This window comes from Lepidothrix coronata, unplaced genomic scaffold (genome assembly GCF_001604755.1).
Source record: "Lepidothrix coronata isolate B3197 unplaced genomic scaffold, Lepidothrix_coronata-1.0 Scaffold155, whole genome shotgun sequence".
In the NCBI taxonomy this organism is placed as follows: Eukaryota; Metazoa; Chordata; class Aves; order Passeriformes; family Pipridae; genus Lepidothrix; species Lepidothrix coronata.
In genome coordinates this window covers 273,296-294,018 of record NW_016690335.1, presented here as the reverse complement: position 1 = coordinate 294,018, position 20,723 = coordinate 273,296, and the positions used below count along the sequence as shown (strand labels likewise).

The following is a 20,723-nucleotide window of genomic DNA, read 5'->3' as shown; positions in this document are numbered from 1 at the left end:
TAGAAAAGTTAATTTCGCTTTTACTTTAAGTAAAAAATATGTCTCTGCACTTTACTAGGATGCTAATCATCTCATATGTGGCAGGAGATTCAGTGGATTCAGCTTCTGAAACCACTTAGCTATTATGTTGCATAAATCTAGAGTGATAACACAGTTCTGCAATTTATATTTCAAAAGTCACTTTTGAAGTCATCCTGATACAATTACTGTAGATGACTTTCCAGTCAGGAACGGGTCATTTAATAAATTTTTATTGACATATGGAAGCCCCAGTCATTGAACCCAGCCCATCTCAGCATTAGATCTAATGGAGATAATGCCAGTCACCGTTGTTTGAACTTGCTGTCTTCTCTGAGCTCCCTGAGCTCCCTTGTAGTTTTTCACTGCACTGGAGTTACTGTAGCCAGCTCTCTCTAGGTAAATCAGGCAAGGTCACCCCAAAGCACAGCATAGTTTTTATCCTCTAGTTCTTTCATTAATCATAACTCAAAATTACCTCAACTCTGAAGTTAAACATGATTGTGTCAAATTAGTGCCATTCACAATTCCCTTTAATTCCTGGATTTGCACACTGTTTTTTGTAGTTAGCTATTCAAACTGAGTTTTGTCTAAAGCATACAAGTAACAAATTAAAATTTTCCGAATATGCTACTTGAGTGGTAATGGCCAAAGGATGTTGGGATCTTAGTTTTATACAGCTCCTAAAAGTGGCAACTCTACTAGTCTGGCTTCTGAATTTATTTTATGTAGTACAATGCAGAACAGAACAGTGTGGGAACATCTTGCACTGAATCACTCATTACCCAGGTGATCTTTGGAACTTGTTTATTCTATGTATAGGTCTCATCTGTATCCAATTAGTTTATGACCCATCTCTTGGAATCATGGCACAAAATATTATTACTGCAACATAGTACAGTACAGCATAAATTATATGAAACTGCTGTACTCAGTGGTTGATATCAAAAGGAAACAAAGCCAGTTTCGAGTATAATTTCAAGGGTTTGAGTCACCTTTGATTAGCAGACAACAGATGTAAAATAGTATAGGGTCTTTCTGAGGTACTTATTGATTATATATTAGGACATATAATATCATGTGCTAATATATAAATATATATATATGTACATATTCCATAGACATATATTAGCCTATCTAACCAGGGAAAGCTGTATTTTTAACAGATCTCTGTAAACAGTGCTCTGGATCACTCAAGGAGATACACTGGAGAGAGCTGAATGGGTCCAGTGTTTCAAGGAAGAAACATGCATGAGGTTCGAGACTTTAGACTCAATGATCTCAAAGGCATTTTCCAGCCTAAGTGATTCTAAGATTCTATGATTTTTATCTGTGACCTGACTGGGCTAATAAGTCTTATGCTTATCTGATTGGAAGTTTAAACATTTCTCATATAGTAGTAATACAGATGAGAAAAATTGTTAGAACAGATGCAGTCTGCACAAAGAACTATGCAAATCAAAGAAGTCCTCTGAAATAAAAAATTTACTACAAATTTTCTGCTGACTGAAATGACGAAAAATGGCGCTGAAACAATGTAGAAATACCATTTGAGAAGCAAACTGCATTTATAACCATAATTGCAGAGAAGTGTAATTTATGGCTTATGAAAATGCTGACACCCTCTAATTTCTGCTTTAACCTTTATAAAATTTTAACATAACTAAATCATTAAATGGATAGAAATCAGTTTACCCAGCTGTCATTGCAGCTTAGTATTAAACCTACTTAGGAAATGCAATGTTTATTTTGATGCTGGTACACTAACACCAGTTTTGTGATCAGTTTTCACCCAAGATGAGGATCATGAAGACTAGGAAAAGTGCTAACCACTTGTAAAATAAGTTCGTAGTCTTTCACTGTAAAAATTAATAATGAAAGTGATAATATTAAAGAGGAAAAAAACTTATTTAGTGGAATAGCTTGTGGATTGTTGATTGCTAAATAAATAACATATATAAATACTTACGAATTTGTGTCATCTATAGTTGAAAAGAGAAAGTAATCTTGGTTTGTAGAACAAAGTAAATTAGGGTAAAGGCTGGTACTGCACCAACTCATGTTCATGTATTGTGTGAGACTTTCTTAGCCCATGAAAGGCAAATAATTGTAATTGATAAATTAGTTAATTGTACTAATCCTTCTTAAAAAACCCGACTCATTAATAAGTAAACAATATATACTTCGCAGTATTTCAAAAGTCACTAGAGTGACTAGTAACTTGGGGAGACCTTGACTTTTTTGGGCCAAGTTAAAAGTGCCTTAAATGGATCTTACTGTTCAGAATTACTTGTTTAGTAAACACACCTGAATACACATGGTTATGGCTGCATGTACAGGAAGAAGAGGGCTTCTTGTAAGGCTGCTGATCTGAAACTGATCCATGAACTACAAACAGGAGTTATATGAAATAATTTTGAATTATTTTATCAATGTTTTAACTGCTTACTGGTGAAAGTTATAAGCAGATTCCCAAAGCACTTTTTAAAGTTTAGATCAGATATTGTGGCTCTTAACCCAGTAAGCCTTATTTAGTGAATCAGCATTTGAAAGTAGCCAACACTGGTAGAGAAATGCCTTTGAGGCTCATAAACTTAATGACATCTGCCTGGCAACTAATTCCACAGTAAGTCTGAACACAGGAATACAAAATTACTCTTCGTTTTAGGAGCAAAGTTCAAACAGAATTTTTGAAGCATTTCAGGACGTGGATTGGACCAGTTTGCACTTGCATGCAAGCTGCTTATTTTTTTACATCTTCAGCAATGCTCAGTATTCATCATTATGCCCCTAATTTAATGTATATTAAACTTAAAAATTATGCTTTTAAAGTGATAGATCACAGAATTATGATCTCCTGAGTGATTCTGTCCTATAGAATACTGAATCATGAATAAGATAAACAGTACTAGAAGGTATACTGTATTTATTAATTCTTGTAATATCATTAGAGGTGTGAAAAATTCTATTTTGAGTCACTCTTGTTGTACATTCATTTTTTTCTTGAATGGAATAATTCTAAATTTACATTTTTATGTAATTTTAGAAACAGAATGCTTGAATCTGTGGTCTCAGCCTATTCTGCAAGAATATTAATATAATTAGAAGGGAAAAAAAAAGCATACCTGATTGTAGCCTAACAATATTTGGCATTTTCAGGATAAAGACCAAGATGTATTTCTTTGCTTTCCATTTGAGTATATCCATTGTCTGAAAAGCTTATATACTTTATAGTACATGTAGTCTTACAGAATTATTTGAAATTTCATCTTATGAAAATATCAAGGCAAAACTATTTACTGAACAACACACAGTTTAATACAAGCTTTCTGTGCTAAAACCAATTTACAAAACACATAACTTGTTATTTTGTCAGAGAAATAAAAGTAAGAGCTGTGTTCTGGCTGTCAACAAAGCTGTCTACAGTGTTTAATTAATTAATAATATACTGATACCTTGCCTTCTGACATTAACAAAGCCATTCCTATTTTTAAATGCTGGGTTTGGTGCATTATTGCACTAGTTATGAGCAGAAATATGTGCACTTAAGTGGTTAGCAGTAACTCCAGCTCAGTGCTGGTTTAAAAACTGGAGACAAAGGAAAAAAAGGCAGTAATATATGCCCTTTTTCCCTCAGAAAAAAAAAGCCAGAAGCTATTCATTATCATGTTCTTTAAATGTCGTTTACTTCATTGATGTCAACTGTTTTGCTTTGTCTTTATCTCGTTCCTGTTAACATGTCAAACAGTGCTGAGAGCAAGGCAGCTTTTCCTCACTAAGCAGAATGCGTTGTCCTCTGATATTCACATGAGATATCTAAGAATACTAAAATGTTTGTTATAATTTCTTATTCTGTGAGTTTGTAAATAGAGTAGAGATTAGTGGAATTTATTTTTCAAAGGTAATGTTTTGGTTTTATACATTCAATACCCTTCATCCCAGCAGTTTTGAAAACATATGTAAAGCTATGAAGTCATTACTTTTCAGTCTGGCAAAACAGTCCTTAAGTCTGATGTTTAGCTATACCTAAATTGTGTCTTAGGATTTAGCAAGTAGTCACAGGAATAGCTAACCTTTTAGAAAACTTTTATGTATTTCAGAAGAAGACCTTACAAATATTTAATGTGAGTACTGTAAACTGACCTATTTGTAAGAAAAGTGGTTTTTAAATAGTCATGCTTTGTCTGTAACTAACACATATCTGAGATACTCTGATTTCCACTGGAACTTAAAGTAAAAATTAACTGATCTGGTAATGTTGGATTTTTAGTGACAACCATTGTGCTTAATCAGAACTACAACCCTGAACTGACTGGGAAGGAGGGATGCAAACTGCAAAGGAAAAAGCCACACACTTTCACATGATTGTGCAAGTACATGGTTCATTGGGCAACACTAATAAGGGGAAGGAAGGGATTTAGCTTGTTAATCCGTGCTTCTTAATACAATGTCACATTAAATGACACCCACAACATACATATCGATTTTGTTAAAGCTGGAGCCTGATTATGAAATACTGCTTCATCCTCCTATGATGTTGGCTCTTTTGAGAATTTTCTAGCAACAAAGCATCAGCTCATGAAGATTTTCTAATAATTTTTTGGTTTAGACTTTATATAAAGACAGGTAGAGGCAAAAGGTAAGTCTGTGAGGCTCACTGTGAAGTGTATCAGAGATACCTCAGATGCTGTCAAGGAAAAAGTCCATAGCTGTGTTGGGGCTTCATCTGAGATAAGTAGCTTCACTTACCATGTTTTCTATACTACATCTGGTTCATACAGTTATAGTTCAGGAATCTTTGTGTGTCTTTGGAATCTGCATTGCATGTTGTAGAAGCAAATATACGATAAGGTCATATGCCTAGAAGTTATGTAGGCAATGCTTGCAACAGCTTGAAATCTAGGTCTCCAGTACTACTTATTTCCTTCAGTCTCACACACTGTATCTGCCTTTCTTTCTTTCTTAGTAAACCAGAGCTCAACATAGAGTGTTAACCTATAGCTTTCAGTTGTACTTCATATTGACGTTTCTTACTATACTAAGATTCAACTGAAATCAGTGGGATGAAGCACTGGTTTGAAGTTAGTTACACATAAATATTTGGCTGAATTAGGGCAATAACAGTGGTCAAATAAATCATTATTCAACTTCACAGTACATGTAAACCTCACAAGAAAAAAAGAAAAAAAGTCTTCTTTCTTGTTCCAGTGGCCTGAAATCACTAAATACGATGTCATGGTGAGCATGGTCTGTGTCTGTTTTTAGAACAATTGATGCAGCGTTTTATAGAAGCCAGCACTGAGAGGATACTTGTGTGTGCTTTTTAATGACATTTTTTAATGTCAAGCTGTAATAAAAGCCTTTACAATATTAGAAGTGTATGAATACTTCCAATAGGCATATTCAGTCTAACTGATATGCTCTAGGTTATGGGCACATACCAGTTGCCTATAAAGCTGACACACTGAGCAATTTGTACAAAGCAAGAGACAAGTCAGTCCTGTTTCCTGTCTTTCTAATCATGATGATAGACACTCTCACACTCTATATAATTGGAGATGTATGCAGAAAATCATATCCAGGAGGAAGATGATGTTTTGAAATAACCTGGTTTCATTTCTTTCTTCTAAATTTCTTTAACTAGACAGCACATAATAGTTTTGGAGAACCTGCATGAGAGGTTTCCACATGCTTACAGCATGATATTAAAAAAAAAAAAGACGTATTTGAAAACAAAAACATTCTTGTTTGGATAAATGAATTTGAAGTATCAGAATCTCAGTTTAATAGCCATTTTGAATTAGTAAATGAATATAAAGAGTTTTATCTCTATGTCATTTTTACAAAAGAAAAAATGGATTTATAGACAGAGTCCAGAATTTCTGATTCATAACATGAAATGCAGTGGCTTGCATTGCCTAATTATGTATTGAAATACAGTCCTCTATTTAGTGATTAGTTTATCTTAAATATTAATTCTTTGCTTCTTCCATGTAAATTCTTTACCCTCTAATCTTGAATTTCTTTTAGCAAAATAAATGTACTAGATCCTATGGCCAGTCGTGCTAGAATAGGAGTTGATATTATTCTGTTTCTCTCAGGGTTAGTTAAGAGTTATCCTACTAGTAGCAGAGAAATGAGATGTGGACAAGTGGATCAGCAGAAAAAAGCACAACATAAATATTGTAATTCCTCAGAGGAACCAGTTGACCAGGCATCTCAAAAAGAGAACAGATTATGACATTCAGCTCTTCTTATGCATTTGGGTATTTGTTTTTTTTTCTTTCACCAATTAAAGAAGTATAAACAGAGAAAAATTATATTTTCCTTTGCTCTTGGTTTGAAAGGGACCTCCAGAAATCTGATCCAACTCTTTGTATCAAGACAGAATCTACTGTGAAGATAGACAGTTCTTTGAAAATCTATTACAACAGCTGCACAGAAGAAACAGAAAACTCAACTGGTTTGTAAGCTAATGACAGGGCAGTTTTATCTGTCTTCGTGTTCATGTTCCCGGTTCTTACCAGGAAGATAATTCTATCATTCCTAAATTTTTAAAGTTGTGGTTTTCTGCACTGAGATGATATTTGGAATAAGCAAAGTTTCCGTTGTGACTTTCAGCCCTTCCCTTTTTTCACTTCATACAGTATAAGAACTAAAATCTAGCTATTGTAAGCTTGAGATCATTTAGTGTACACTTTTACCTCAAAGCCACTAGAATAAAAATTTTACCTCTCTGAGTGATTATGTGCAAGAAAGGATTATTTTTCAGTCATCCCGGTAAACTTAATAATAAATAGTTTCATGTACAAACCATTTATTGTCTAGATACAAAATCAAGCTAAGTTGAATTAGCTTGGAGATGCTGGTAGTGATCACAGCATGTATCTTGACAATAATTTTGATACAGCTTGCCTGGAATGTCTTCATCAATTTCAGAAGTTTGGCTCTGTGCCCCAGCTCTTCCTAAAACAACTGCTGAACATTTCCTGACTTACCAATAATACTAATTCCCCAGGTATTTTGAAGGTATAAAAAAAAAATTCTAAAAGAAGTTTTCTTTGGTGTCTAGCTCATAGAAGGTGACCAAAGTGTCTGGAAATTTCCTGTTGGTGATTTTGTAAACTGTTTGTATCAGTTTTTCTAATTTCTCTGAAATTTTAGTTTTCTAAAATTTAAAAAATGACTATTTAGAAGTTCGTGAAGTTTAGAAAAAGTTGAGAAGACATTTTTGTTAAAGTTGTACGATATCCATCAACAGTCCCAAGTACTCTATACAATTAATCCATCCTTAGGATGCATATACTTTATAGTATAAACATCTAATGAATGTGCATATCTTCAAAGCAATTTTGCTTATTTCCTTAGTGCATAAATAGTTTGGAAAATGAGTGGGTCTCATGAAATGTTCTAGAAGAATTTAATTGCTTTTAGGCTGGGGAAACTGATTCTAAATTCAAGTGCACCTTAGAAAATGTCCAACTGCATCCATTTCCAAGGGCACCAGTACATCTGCTGATTAAATCTTCAGGACATGTACTACTGGGAAAGTCAGATTCTTTTCCAACAGGCATGTCCCAGCAGATGCTGCAGTTTATGGATGGGTTGCTAGAGCCACAAGCACCTGGTATGGCAGGTGCCCAGTTTGCCCCCTGCTGTATCAGCAAGAAGTGGTTGCGCTGAAGGCAAGAACTGACGCGTGTTGGTTCATATCACAGCTCAGCTCTTTCAGGAACTGAATGTTCTGCATCACTCTGCTGGGCTGCATCCTGCTTTCATATGTGTTGGTAGTGTTCACACATCCTTTTGCAACATCAGTACCCACTGGCACTTCAATTGTGCTAAAAAATGCTGGTTAAATGGGGTTGCTTAAAAAGGAGAAGTGTAGAATATTCTCTTCACAGCACAGGAAAGACTACTTGCTTAGTACAGAGTACAAAGAGTTATTTAGGGAGAACACCATCCAGGAGGAGGTTTTTTTACAAAAATAGCCATATACTTCCAACTGTTCCAACTATTCAACAATAGGATATTTTGACAGCAGAGTAGCTGCTTCTGTAAATCTCCTAATTATGGATCATAAATGCCACTGACACATGATGCATAACATGTACTGATATAAGATCATGCAACAGTTCAGAACAGTGGAAAATTTTCTGATGGATTAACCTTTATACCAATAGGTTCTATGCCAGATTCAGTATCAGATGTATTCTAGGCTCCTTTTGAACCTACAGGCAATATAAAAAAAAACAGGAAAAAAACCCGACCAACCAACCAAACCAAAACATAAAGCTGGCCTATACTTTGTGTCATCTGCTCTGGCTGATTTGACAGCTGTGCTGTCATTTGTATCTACCTGATTCTGACAAAACTGATACTTTTAGTAACCTCGAGGAACCAGAGCTGAGCACTGGCAGAGATGTTCACAGACCCACGTTCTCAATGGCAGTGTTAATTCACCAGCTTTATCATACCACTGATGTGAGGCTTGTTTGTTGTTGAGGCATCTGCTGACTGGGTCCTCCTGTGGTTGCAAAAAGTGCTTATGCACCTAAGCACACATTTTTTTTCCCCCCCTATCATTTTCCTTCTACCCACCTGCTGGGGTAATTTATGTCATTATCACTGCAAGGGAAATCAACACTGTAAATCTGGTATTGGTCCACTAAAAGTGCACTTTGTGTTTCCTTGTGTGTACCACTTAAACCTCATTATCAGATAGAAAAGTGCAAATACTAAATAATTCTTCCTACACACATTCACATAAAAGGCCACCTTTATAAGAACTACCACCTTTACTAGAGCATTGCCAGACCTTCTGTACTAGGAGGAGTTTTATTTTGAAATTATGTCTCCTCTATAGAGCTATTAGAATAGGATTATAAACGAGCTTTGCCAAAATTTAAACCTGTATTGTTTCCCATATTTCCCAGATCATGGACCGAACATTGGTAGAGAGCAGAATGATTGTGGGGAATTTTTCTTGTAATTGTGATGAAGGGATGAGAGGTGGTGTGTGTGTAAATTATCCACCTTTGTTGTGTAGTGATGGTGTTATTTGGATATAGATGTGGGGAATTCTTTTGTTTATGTAAGTGATGTTTGTGAAGATTGTAGACTGTGTGATGAATGTGTATTTTAATGCTAATGATAATTTAATGCTAATGATAAAAAAAAATCTTCTTACATTCTCTTCATAATGTAACTAAAAGTCAGATCCCGTCAAATATTCAGACTCCTCATTCTTAGTGATTTCAGCTGTATGAAGATACCTGAATACTTTAAAAAATACGGCTCATAGACATATTTCAAGAGGGTTAAAATACAGTGTTGTAAAGGTTAGATTACTGCATTTTTCAGTAATCTGTTTTACTGTAGTTTTTGTTTAATCTGTTTTGTGCTATTACTCGATGATCTCGGAGGTCTTTTCCAACCCAATCGATTCTATGATTCTATGATTCTATGATTCTTATGTTGCTTCTGTGTTTCTCTTTCCTGAGTTAGCTGCTGCACTAGGTGTCTCTCTTTCTCTCTTCTAATCATTATTTTTGAGAAGGTTCATAGAATTTCCTTTTGCTTCACAGTGTGCAAACCAGTACAACTTAAGGGCTGTACAGTTACTACTCCATGTACTTAGTTACTACTTAGTTACAGAGATGCTGAGTATACCTGTCATCCGTTCAGCTGCTAAGGGAATGAATGATGATAGTGGCAGTTAAGAGCTGATCTATTCCCTAGCAGCAGGAGGGGAATTTAAAGCAGTCAGAGTTATCAGAGGTTCTCTTCAAATATTCCTTCTGAAGGGGAATCTCTGGTAGTGCAAGAATGGCAAAACTGGCAATCTGAAGTTTTAGCTTACACATAGGACTAAAGTTGGGGCTGGGGAGAGTCTTAAGCAAAAGTTTAAGAAAGAAATACAGAAGATTCTGTTGCTGGTACTATTCTCTCCAAAGGCTGAGAAAAATCTGTTATAAACCTCTGCTTAGAAATGCAAAGCTAGATTTTAACTTCAAAAGTTTGATCATGCACCAACCTTGTAAATGCCATATATGCTGTTTTTCCTCTCTGCAGGTATCTAAGCCAGACTGTACTGGAAGAGACGATGTCAACAGCCAACCCTCAAAACAGGGAAAAATTAATCCTACTAAAACAAGCTCTAGGTGCTCTGGGATTTAATAGCCTGGTGAGTTACACAAGTTTATGTTATTTGTGGCTAAAATCATCATACTAGTTAAAAACAGCCCATATGGATCTCTCCCTGATAACCTTTTGGAGGGAAAAGAAGTGCTTTTTTTGGTTCGGTTTTTTTTTTCCCCCTGTTGTTTAAGAGCTTGAAACAATATACAGTACTAGCTCACTCCAGAGAAATTACTGTAATCACTTTTAATTAGACACAGAACCAGCAATGTAAATCTGTTTAATTCTTAAAGATTCACTACACAGCTGCAAGGTATAATACTCTGAACAATTAAATTACATAGATAAAAAGAAACAATCAAATCCCATGTGACAGACATCTCATAAAATCCACAGGCATTTTTTTCCTCTTCTTGATTCTCTCCCTGTCTTTTTTAATTTTGTGAAACACACATATGCTAGCAGTACCTGAAAAGAAGTAAATAAATGTTTAGTCAAAGAAAATTAGAGCTGGGTAACCTGAAAGAGCTGACTTAACTCCTCAAAAGCAACAAGAAGATAGGCCTTATGTTTGTCTTTTATCCTATAAAACAAATGAAGATAATTTGGAAAATTAATCAAGAAGAGGTTTTGGAGGACATAAATTAGAGGAAATGGAGGGATGAATATGAGAACTCATATAATTTGTGTAAATATGCAACCTAAAAAAGTGTAAACGATCTTTAAATCTCCTCTGTATTCAGGCAGTGTTAGAATAATTATTTAGGAGGCTAGAAATCTGTGGAACTCTGGAGTGCTGCACACTGATCTCCTGCATTGAAGATTAGAGCGGAATATGTAAAACACATTCCTAAAATTTCTACCCTTTACTTCTGAGGTACATGGAAAGGTCTGTATGTATTATTCCTTGACTATCTAGCCACATTTAATGATTAATTATCTTTTTGAAGACTTACATAAAGATTCCTTAGCAGTTTTTAATGGTATCTTCAAAAATATGTTAATTTTTATTAAAAACAATTGTTTTAAAGGTGAGGGAACACACATTTTAGAGTACACTGAGAAGGTGTTTGAGAATCTGGAATATGAAGTAAACCTGAGGGCTTACTGAAATCACCAGAATAAACAGCTATCCCAGCCCTCTGCCGTTCAGTGTTGTACAGTCATTCCCAAATCAGTTCTGAATGATCTAACTTACAAACAAGGAGTATGCTGTACTAGTGTGCCATTTCATCTTGCCTAAGATATCATCCCAAGGAGCAGGGTATAGCACCCTAGTTTAAATGCCATATTAACATGACAGTTCTTCTGTTTTAGGAGTTATCTTGCTCTGACTTCACCTGTATATACTGGGTCTTTTTGAACCTTCAGCTTTGGTATTGTGTAATAGAAAAATATACTGTTGCCCTATTAATATCTGTCTCATACAGTAAGAGATTGAAGTTCTTGTCTAAAAATGTATGAATAAAACTTGCTTAAACAGCGTTGGTGCTATAGTCTATCCCAGAAAGACTTTTTTAGTGGCCTTTGATAGTTATTGGGGAAAGGAATAAGAAGAAAAGAAGAAGAAAACTCGGGAATAAAGAGGATGTATTGGTCAAATATTTCATTAGTAGTGTATTTTTTAATCTTATTCTGCAAATTGTGGTGAGAGTTCTCACTATCACTTCTTCAGTTTTGGTAGAATCGGGTTCCAAATACTATTTTTCAAAAATATTTTTAAAATTATCAATTAACTTTGCCGTGCATAATGGCATGTAATGTTGTAGTGGATATCAGGTTTCTCATTTTACAATTGTAAAGAAGCACTTAAAAAAACCCTCCAAAAAACCTTAAAAAAACTTCTAAAAATGCACAATGCTTTCTATATCTTAACGTTTAAGGTTCATATGTCATGGATCATATTTTTTCTTGGATTTAAAAATATTTTAAAGATAAACAACCAAACCAAAACAACCCAAGAAAGTTAGTTTTCCTCTTGCTGCAATAAAAATGAGGCCAGGAAAAATCTGCCCTTAAAGATAACTGCTTCATAATACTGGAGACAGCAGAAAAGAGCATGTAGTCATGGAGGGAAAGTGTGAGGGCAAGGGTGGTTGCTTTTGTTTCTTTAAGACCTTAATTACAGCTTTTACTACCAAAAACCTGTTATAATTTAGAGCTAGACACTTTATTTGTGAATGCAGTTGCCTGAGGAAAAAACAAACCTTGCCGTTCCCAGATACAGAAATTGTCTCTTTGGAAATTCTTTATGGACGTGATATGTTTATTTCTTGCAAAAATAATGCATCTGTTAAAGATATTTAAGTATTTGAATCACATTCTGAAAAACTTTCTTAACGTAGCAGTTTATGTGACTTATATTAAAACAAAAGGAATAAAAGGTAATTTTGTTGGTGTATGTCCTAAATAGGTTCCGGTTTGATTTCTAAATCCAGATTTCTTGTTAGGAATTCACACATGAATACTTTTAACTTAGGAAATGCCAGTGATACAATGTAGTAGAATTTGTGTTTTTATAAAGCATTGCCTTTCACTGATGTGCCCAACAGATCTCTTCTTTATCTTTAATTCTGCATAAAATATGTGCAGGAGGTGGAGAACCTGTTTGTAATTCTCTCAGCAATTCTGCATCTTGGAGACATTCGCTTTACGGCTCTGACAGACGCTGAGACAGCATTTGTGTCAGACCTGCAGCTACTGGAACAAGGTCAGTAGGACATGACCTTGGAGCATCGCCTGCTTGGTCCCACAGCAGGGCAGTTGCGCTGTTCCACCGACAGATGGAAACATAATTCCAGGGAGACAAAAAAAAATAAGTTACTGTGGCAAGATAGTATCCAATTGACTTGGATGTTTCATAAACTACAGATTTTTATGAGATGAAATAAAATGCCAGTGTCGGAAATTATCTAATTAAATGTCATTTTTAATGCTAACATTTGCCAAAAGAAATTGAACAGTGCACTTTGTACCATCTTCTTTTAAAGTGCTTTTGCACTGCTTGTCAACAGCTGAACAATTTGCTTTGAATTGAATTCCTTACATTCAAAGTCCATGTCTTAAAATGGTCTCTTGTTTCCATGCTTTGAAGTTTGCCCTCTTGATCACTTACAAATCTCCTCCAAGTGGCTTATGGATACAGAATGTCAATAAGTAGCATACCTTAACTCTAGTAGGAGAGAAAGTCTACCAAACCCTGGGGAATGTCCTAAGTAATCTTTAAAGGGGAAAGAAAGCTGTAATGTAATATACAGATATGTTCAAACTTCACAAAGTACTGATCATAGTAATCCGATTTTGTGTTCATTAATTTTGATTACTCCTATGACAGCACCCTTTTCTTTAATGTGTGGATTCTTTCACTATTCAAAAATAGCATCTACAGAAGAAAATCTGTTATAAGAAATGAAATATGCAGTATAGCCCAAATCAGTCCTTCTTTAAATTTTCTTTTCATTTCAGTGGCAGGAATGCTACAGGTTTCACCGGATGAGCTCGCTTCAGCCTTAACAACTGATGTTCAGTATTTTAAAGGTAATCTTTTCCAAGCTTAAATTCTCGTAGATCGGCCCTGATGGCATTCTGATCCATCTGATTTGAGAATTTTAAAAGCTGATGATTTTTTTTCTTATGTCTTGTATGACCTTGTAAATATTTTTTCTGAGGAATATGTAGGATTGTCTGCCATGGAGTAAATCAGACTGAGCCACCAAATTATTGTAATATGCAGCAAAGGAGTTTCACACATTGTGATGTTGACAGGCTACTAACTTGATTGTTCTTACAGAAGTGTGTCAAGATAACAGATTAGATATTAATAGAGAATATTAGTGAGAATTAAAGTCAACAGGAGTGTCTTGGAAAAAAAAAACTGAAAAAATATATTCGTAAAATTCTAGTTCTCTGTGGTACTCATACATATTTCTTTTGAAGAAAGTATAAAGGCACATATTTCCAAACTGAAAATCTTTTGAGTGTTGACAGTCTTCTCATCTTGCACTGGAGGCTTCAGAAAAAAAACTAACACTGTGTAAATGTTTGGCAAAGGAGAAGTAACTGTAGCTAAATTTACTGTAACTAAAATTACTTAAGGCGAACTTCGCAACATGCTTTCATCTCCATTTTCTGCTTTCTCTCATAGGAGACATGATTGTACGGAGGCACACTATAGAGATTGCAGATTTTTACCGGGATCTCTTGGCAAAATCCCTATATGGTCGTCTATTTAGCTTTTTAGTCAATACAATGAACTGCTATCTTCAAAATCAAGATGACACTGACAGGTAGGAGTGCCATTATAACTATTAGGTGTACCATTCATTTTCTATTCAAATCCAGATCCATAAAAGAAACATAATTCCATTAAGTGGAGGAATTTAATGCATAGTGATAGAATTTTAAAGCATTTTATGAGAGTATGACCATGATGCTTGGATCTTTAAGGCACCGACCATTCCTTCAAGTTGTTTCTTCTGTAACACATCTATTTATTTATTTGCTTGTATAGGGTGACATGGTACTTTATGCAGTAATCAAGGTTGCTGGTTGAAATTAGTAGCCTTTTAGGAGTTGACAGTACAGAATGATAGTCTTTCCACATTCAAAACACTGCCTGGTGGTTTTTTACTGTGAAATATACTTGTTCTTTCTTCCCAAAACAGTGGCCTTAGCACAGGGTATTAAAAACAGAATTTTATTCAAAGGCCCTCAAAAAAATGTATAAATATCACTGAATTAAATGTTCTAAGAATGTTCTCTAGGTTATCATCTGCTAAGTTCAATGCTTTTGCTATCCAGTGTGGTGTCTTGGAAAAATGAGTGCTAATTAACATGCATCAGTGGAGCAGTCAAGAAACAAATTAAAGAAACAAGAAAAAAAAGGAAATCTCAGTAGAATCAAAGTAACAAACTAAGACAGTAGACCTAATTAGATGATCATATGCATATGACTTAATCAAGGTTCAACATCTCACACGCTCAGCTGATCTTTCTTATGAATGCAAAATTCAAGTGTCTTGGCATATTTTTAAATGGTAAATACACAAATGACAGATGCAGAACTTTCAAAAAAGAATGTTTCTCTTATATCTGCATTGGCTTAATAGGACAAATATTTATGAGGTTCCCTCTTTTAGAGTTTGAGGACTTCACAACCTTATTTTTATTCCTATTTGTAGACCAACTAGTGATAAATCACATTTCTCTTCTATGGATGTAGCTAATGCAAAAAGGTACCATGCCTGAGTAACTCGGAGCTTTCTGCACCTAAAAATGTTTTGTCATTATGTATCTCACCAGAGTGTCTAGCTTCCTGCTGGAGGCAAAAGAAAGGTTTGCCAGTAACACAGAATGATTTTACTTGTCTGTTTCTGACACCAAGCCAGAGCAACTTTCCAATCCATGTCCTAACTTGAAATAGTCTGTTTGTAATAGGGAAGGACAACAGCATGTGGTCACAATTCTTCCTCATTCATCCCTGGAACTTATGGAACATGAGCTTAGCTCGCTGAATGTCTGTGACAAGCAATCCATCTCAGGCATTGCTAACTACAGTGAGCTTTTTTGTAGTGGTTGTTGAGAAAGAAATTTAGAATCAGTATATTAAAAATCTATTAAAATTTTTCAATGTGTAATTTCACAATTTTGCCATTTGATATCTCACAGTCTTTCACAATAGGGTGTTGTATATCTCTGTCATTAATATAAACTTATAATTTCTAAATATCATAGGATCTTCAAATATTGAAAGTCAGAGTTGTTTGTATATTGTTTACCTTGTAGTCTCCTTTTAGTGCAATCAGTAGGTAGAAGAGGTAACTATTTCTACCTTAGGTAACTTGAAGACAATGTGATCCTGTAAGTCCTAGCTAAAACAGAACAGCTATTTGATGTTGTCAGGAATGAGAAATTTGCAAGTCTCCTCTGGCCACATAATATACCTATTCTTGAAAAGAGAGATTTCTTCATTTAGGCTGGTTATAGGAAGCTAACCAGCTCAGGATTAATTGATAGTACTGACAAGACATATTAAATTTTAGCAGGTCAAAATCAGCCTCAGATCCCTTTCCAAACTTGAAGCTAACTAGCTTATTTTAAGTGAAAATTAAGTTGATCATCCCTCACTGATATTTCGACCTCAGTTGAGTTAGTTGAGTTAGCTTTTTTTTTTGGTCCAGTCTAATCATATCGTTTACCCCAGAGTAGTAAATCAAGGCATAGCACAGTTCTAGATGCAAGTTTGATTACTGAATGAATCTGTGGGTTGTGATTCAGATTTACTTCATATACATCTGAGCAGCTGTATCAGTTAACAGCAGCATATCTCCAGTTTGGTGAAGTTTTAATAAACCTCTGTGTAGAGATTTACCCAAGACATTAACTTATGTGACTAAAGAAGCGTGATACCTTTCAGGCTATGCTTCATTCCCCAGTTGGAAACTCACAGAGTTACTACTTATCAGATGGGATGAAGCCTTGTTCAGAAACCTGGAATAAGGTTTCTAACTCAGTTCTCATTTTGTTGTGAGGCAGCTTAAATGTACTTCCGCCCCACTTCAGTGAGAATTTATGAAGCAATAAAATTAGATTTATTGGCTTAGTAACTCTAAGAGAAACATTTGATCTTTGATTTTTGAGGAAACTAGTTATCCATGTTTAACTTTTATGGTGGAAATACTTGATTTTGTTCTTTAATATTGATTTAGATTTACTATGAAATAGCTTGTGACAGGTTTCAGACAAAATAAAAGCGATGATTATAATTAGATCTAAGGGAAGGGGAGATGATTTGTGAAAAGCTGCAAAGACTGAGATGTAAAGGTATGAAGTATAGGACAGAAGTGTTGCCAGAATCCAGGGAATTCATTACTGTACAGTATCATTCAATAGGTATAAAGCAAGAATTTTGGTGATGTTGTTAAGTGAGATAATACACCTTTAGAAATGTTCTCTTCCATAAAAACTTACTTATAATTTTGTCTAGTTTTTACTAAATTGTAACCCTAGATACTAGTTGCAAGGTCTGAGGTTTATTACTTTATTCATCTTGATATTATTTTTAAAAAATTGACTGGGGAGAAACTTATTTTGCCATAATTGGCCCCTGGAATGGGATTAAAAGGACACTATTAAAATTTCTCACAGATGCTTATAATTATTTGGTTTTTAATGATTTATATTTGTCTTCACTCATCTATATGAAGATTCCCTTCTCTACTGATTTTATTGTTACCAAAATAGTCTGGGTGAGTTTCTTCCCAAGACTCTTAACTCTTCAAAGTTTACTTCCATTTCAAATAAATATCCTGATTTTCAGTTTTGTAGATAAGTGACTAGCACTCATGGCTGCCTAAATTTCAAGGTAATTGACTGCACATTGGCAAAGTTGGATCTAGTAATCCAAATAAGTAATGAAATAACTTAAGACAATGTTTTAAGAATTCCTGACTCATTCTGCAAGAGGACTTTTCATATATGGGGGTTTAAGAATGTCTGTGAACTCTTGTGAAATATTGTTTTTCTTTTCTGTGGGAAAGAGAGCTAATTAGATATATATGCTTGAGAAAATCTTAATATTATGTTTTCTGCCTGCTAGTAAGTAGAAGTCATGTTGTTTTATCAGCTAGTTAGCAAAGAGTTTCTCTCTTTGTAGGTAAAAGCAGACAAAAAGCTGATAAGTATTTTATAGATAAAAACTGGCTGAACAGCATGTCCCAGAGCGGGCAGGGTCTAGTTGGAGGCCTGTTACTAGCAGTGTCCCTCAGGGTCCAATACTGCGCCCAGCATTGTTTAACCTATTCATCAGTGACCTGGATGAAGGGGCAGATGCCTCCTCAGCAAGGTCGCTGATGACACGAAGCTGGGAGGAGTGGCCAATACCCCAGAGGGCTGTGCAGCCCTTCAGAAGGACCTCGACAGTGGAGAGATGGGCAGAGAAGAATTGTCTGAAATTCAGCAAGTGCAAATGCAGGGCCCTACATCTGGGGAAGAACAACTGCCCCGTACAGGCTTGGGGCTGACCTGCTGGAAAGCAGTTCTGCAGAGAAGGACCTGGGTGTCCTGGTGGACAGCAAGATGTCTGTTGGGCAGCACTGTGCCAAGAAGGCCAATGGTATTCTGGGGTGCATTAGGAAGAGCACTGCCAGCAGGTTGAGGGAGATGATCCTGCACCTCTATTCAGCCCTAGTGAGACCAATCTGGAGTGCTTTATTCAGTTCTGGGTTCCTCAGTACAAGAGAGACATGGAGCTCCTGAAGTGGATCCAGCAGAGGGCAACAAAGATGATTAAGGGACTGGAGCATCTCTTATGAGGAAAGGCTGAAGGAGCTGGGCCTGTTCAGTCTCAAGAAGAGAGGACTGAGAGGGGATCTGATAAATGTTTATAATTAACTGAAGGGAGGGTGTCAAAAGGATGGAGCCAGGCCCTTCTCGATGGTGCCAAGCGCTAGGACAAGGGGCAAGGAGCAGAAACTAATGCACAGAAAGTTCCATCTGAACATGAGAAACAACTTCTTTACTGTGTGTATGACTGAGCATTGGAACGGATTGCCTGGAGAGGTGTGGAGTCTTCCTCACTGGAGATAATCAAGAACCGTCTGGACACAATCCTGTGCAATGTGCTCTAGGATAACCCTGCTTGAGCAGGGAGGTTGGACCAGATGACTCACTGTGGTCCCTTCCAACCTGACCCATTCTGTGATTCTTATGTGGCCTGAAGATGGGGCCAGTGCCAATATGCCTGCTGTGTACAGACAAGCAAAGAAAGCTGGCATTCAGTTACTCTCTCTGGCTGTATCACCAGGTCAGCCACAGATTTCTGTTGCAAATAGAGCATATAAGTATTTCTAAATAGGTATTTTCTGAAAGCTTGTATATCCTGACTGTATACTCTTACAGCCAGCAAAATTCCTATACTGCCAAGAGAATCAGTGGGAACACTTATCTGGGGAGAGGAAAGATCTCAGACGTTTCATTTACTTCATTCTTAGTACATAATCTGATTTATAGAATAAAATATTCTAGAATAGAAATCTTCCCAGCTTAAGAGAAAAAAAAGGAGCATAAACTAAACCATTTATGTATCTATTACTGAATGCAACAGAAGAGTGCTGGGCATGCAGGAAGGAGGGAAAACAACTTCCTTCTCAGAACATGAACTCACAGCATAATGAGAATTGTTTCTTTATATAGAAGTAGGGAAATCTTTAAAACAGACAAACAATACAAAGCGTCAGATATAATTTGGTGCATAATATATTTTGAAATCTGCTTCAGTATGGATAATTTCTAGTCTTTCATTAAACAAGATAATGTCATTTTTTAAAGCATAGAAAAAATTCTACTTGAAAGAGCTGGGAATAGTATGTGCTGCTGACGAGAAAGCTATGGATCTTGAGTCTATTAACAAACATACTTCTTCCTTCCTACTCAAAGAAATGTTTTCAGATATGGAGTCAGTATTTCTTTCTGATGTGTCTAACCACTGTCTCTGTATGTACCCCTCCCACCTGGGTAAGGTAATATCAAAAGAAAAATTACAGTTGTAGAGCAAGATACCTGAGACATTGCAATGACACCAAATTTCAGGAAAAATCTCTGAATATTGAAAAGGCTCTCAAAAGTTACAGAAATTAGTTTTGTTTAGCAATTGTTCATGATGAAGAACATATCCAACTGGGAGTATTCTGCTTGTTCCCTTCAAAAACTGTGTTTATGACAACAGGTGTAATCTGTCCCCCTGGGAAAACTGAGGGCTTCTTAGTTAGGATTCCAAGGGTCTAATTTGAAGGTTAGATTATATACGTCATCTAATCTTAGAAATATTTACTCATAAATCAGTATCACTTCTAGTTTATCCAGATCAGACATAAGCCTACTGACTTCCTTCCTCGTTACTGGCAGAAGTCGGAGGAAGAGCAAGAAACATTATCTTTTGGGCAGATGAAAAGGCACATCAGATCACCCTCCCACAAGAGATTCACCTCACTGCTTTATGCAGGCAGATTGCAGAAAATAACAATGGGAATGAACCCTATGGATTTTGGAACTAAAAATCATCTGTGATGAAAAAAAAAATTGATCAGATAACATTCTGTAGGTTTGTTTGAAGCAATGGGTCAGACATGTTGTAAAGGGTGTTCTGTTCACTTTGCCAGGAAAGGCAAATGGTTCAAGAGCATCTCTTGATGAATGGCAAGAAGTCTACCAAGGAAGTAGATCATTAGACAGGATGTCTTCCATATGTGTATTGTTTTTAGGAGCTGCCAAGAATTTCCATGTAGTTTCTTTATAATACAACTGTTAAGCGTACAAGATCAAAAAGATATTCTTAGTCTGTAAGGACATCTTTACAGAGATGTCATTCTGAGGAAAAAGAGGCAAAATTGGAGGCATTGAAAAATATTATCAGTTGAAATACTGTTTTGTAAGTAAGAAAACCAAAATGAGTTATAGAGAACATCCATGCTTGTTTTTAACTATTCAAACTTATGTACTGGTCTAAGAGATAAAAAAGTTCTTCAAATGTTGGCAAATTCCTTTTTTCTAATTTCTATGCTAGGAAA

General features: G+C 35.7%; 1 protein-coding gene across 4 annotated transcripts in view; it reads left to right on the top strand.

Annotated features, from left to right (window-relative positions):
- MYO16 (myosin XVI) overlaps positions 1–20,723 on the top strand; it is a 361,587-nt gene that overhangs the window by 219,564 nt on the left and 121,300 nt on the right. For all 4 annotated transcript variants that reach the window (XM_017828978.1, XM_017828980.1, XM_017828979.1 and 1 more), the window contains exons 17-20: positions 10,093–10,204; positions 12,751–12,868; positions 13,624–13,695; positions 14,303–14,444. In XM_017828978.1, the coding sequence (XP_017684467.1) occupies positions 10,093–10,204; positions 12,751–12,868; positions 13,624–13,695; positions 14,303–14,444 (444 nt within the window). The remainder of the gene's footprint in view (positions 1–10,092; positions 10,205–12,750; positions 12,869–13,623; positions 13,696–14,302; positions 14,445–20,723) is intronic.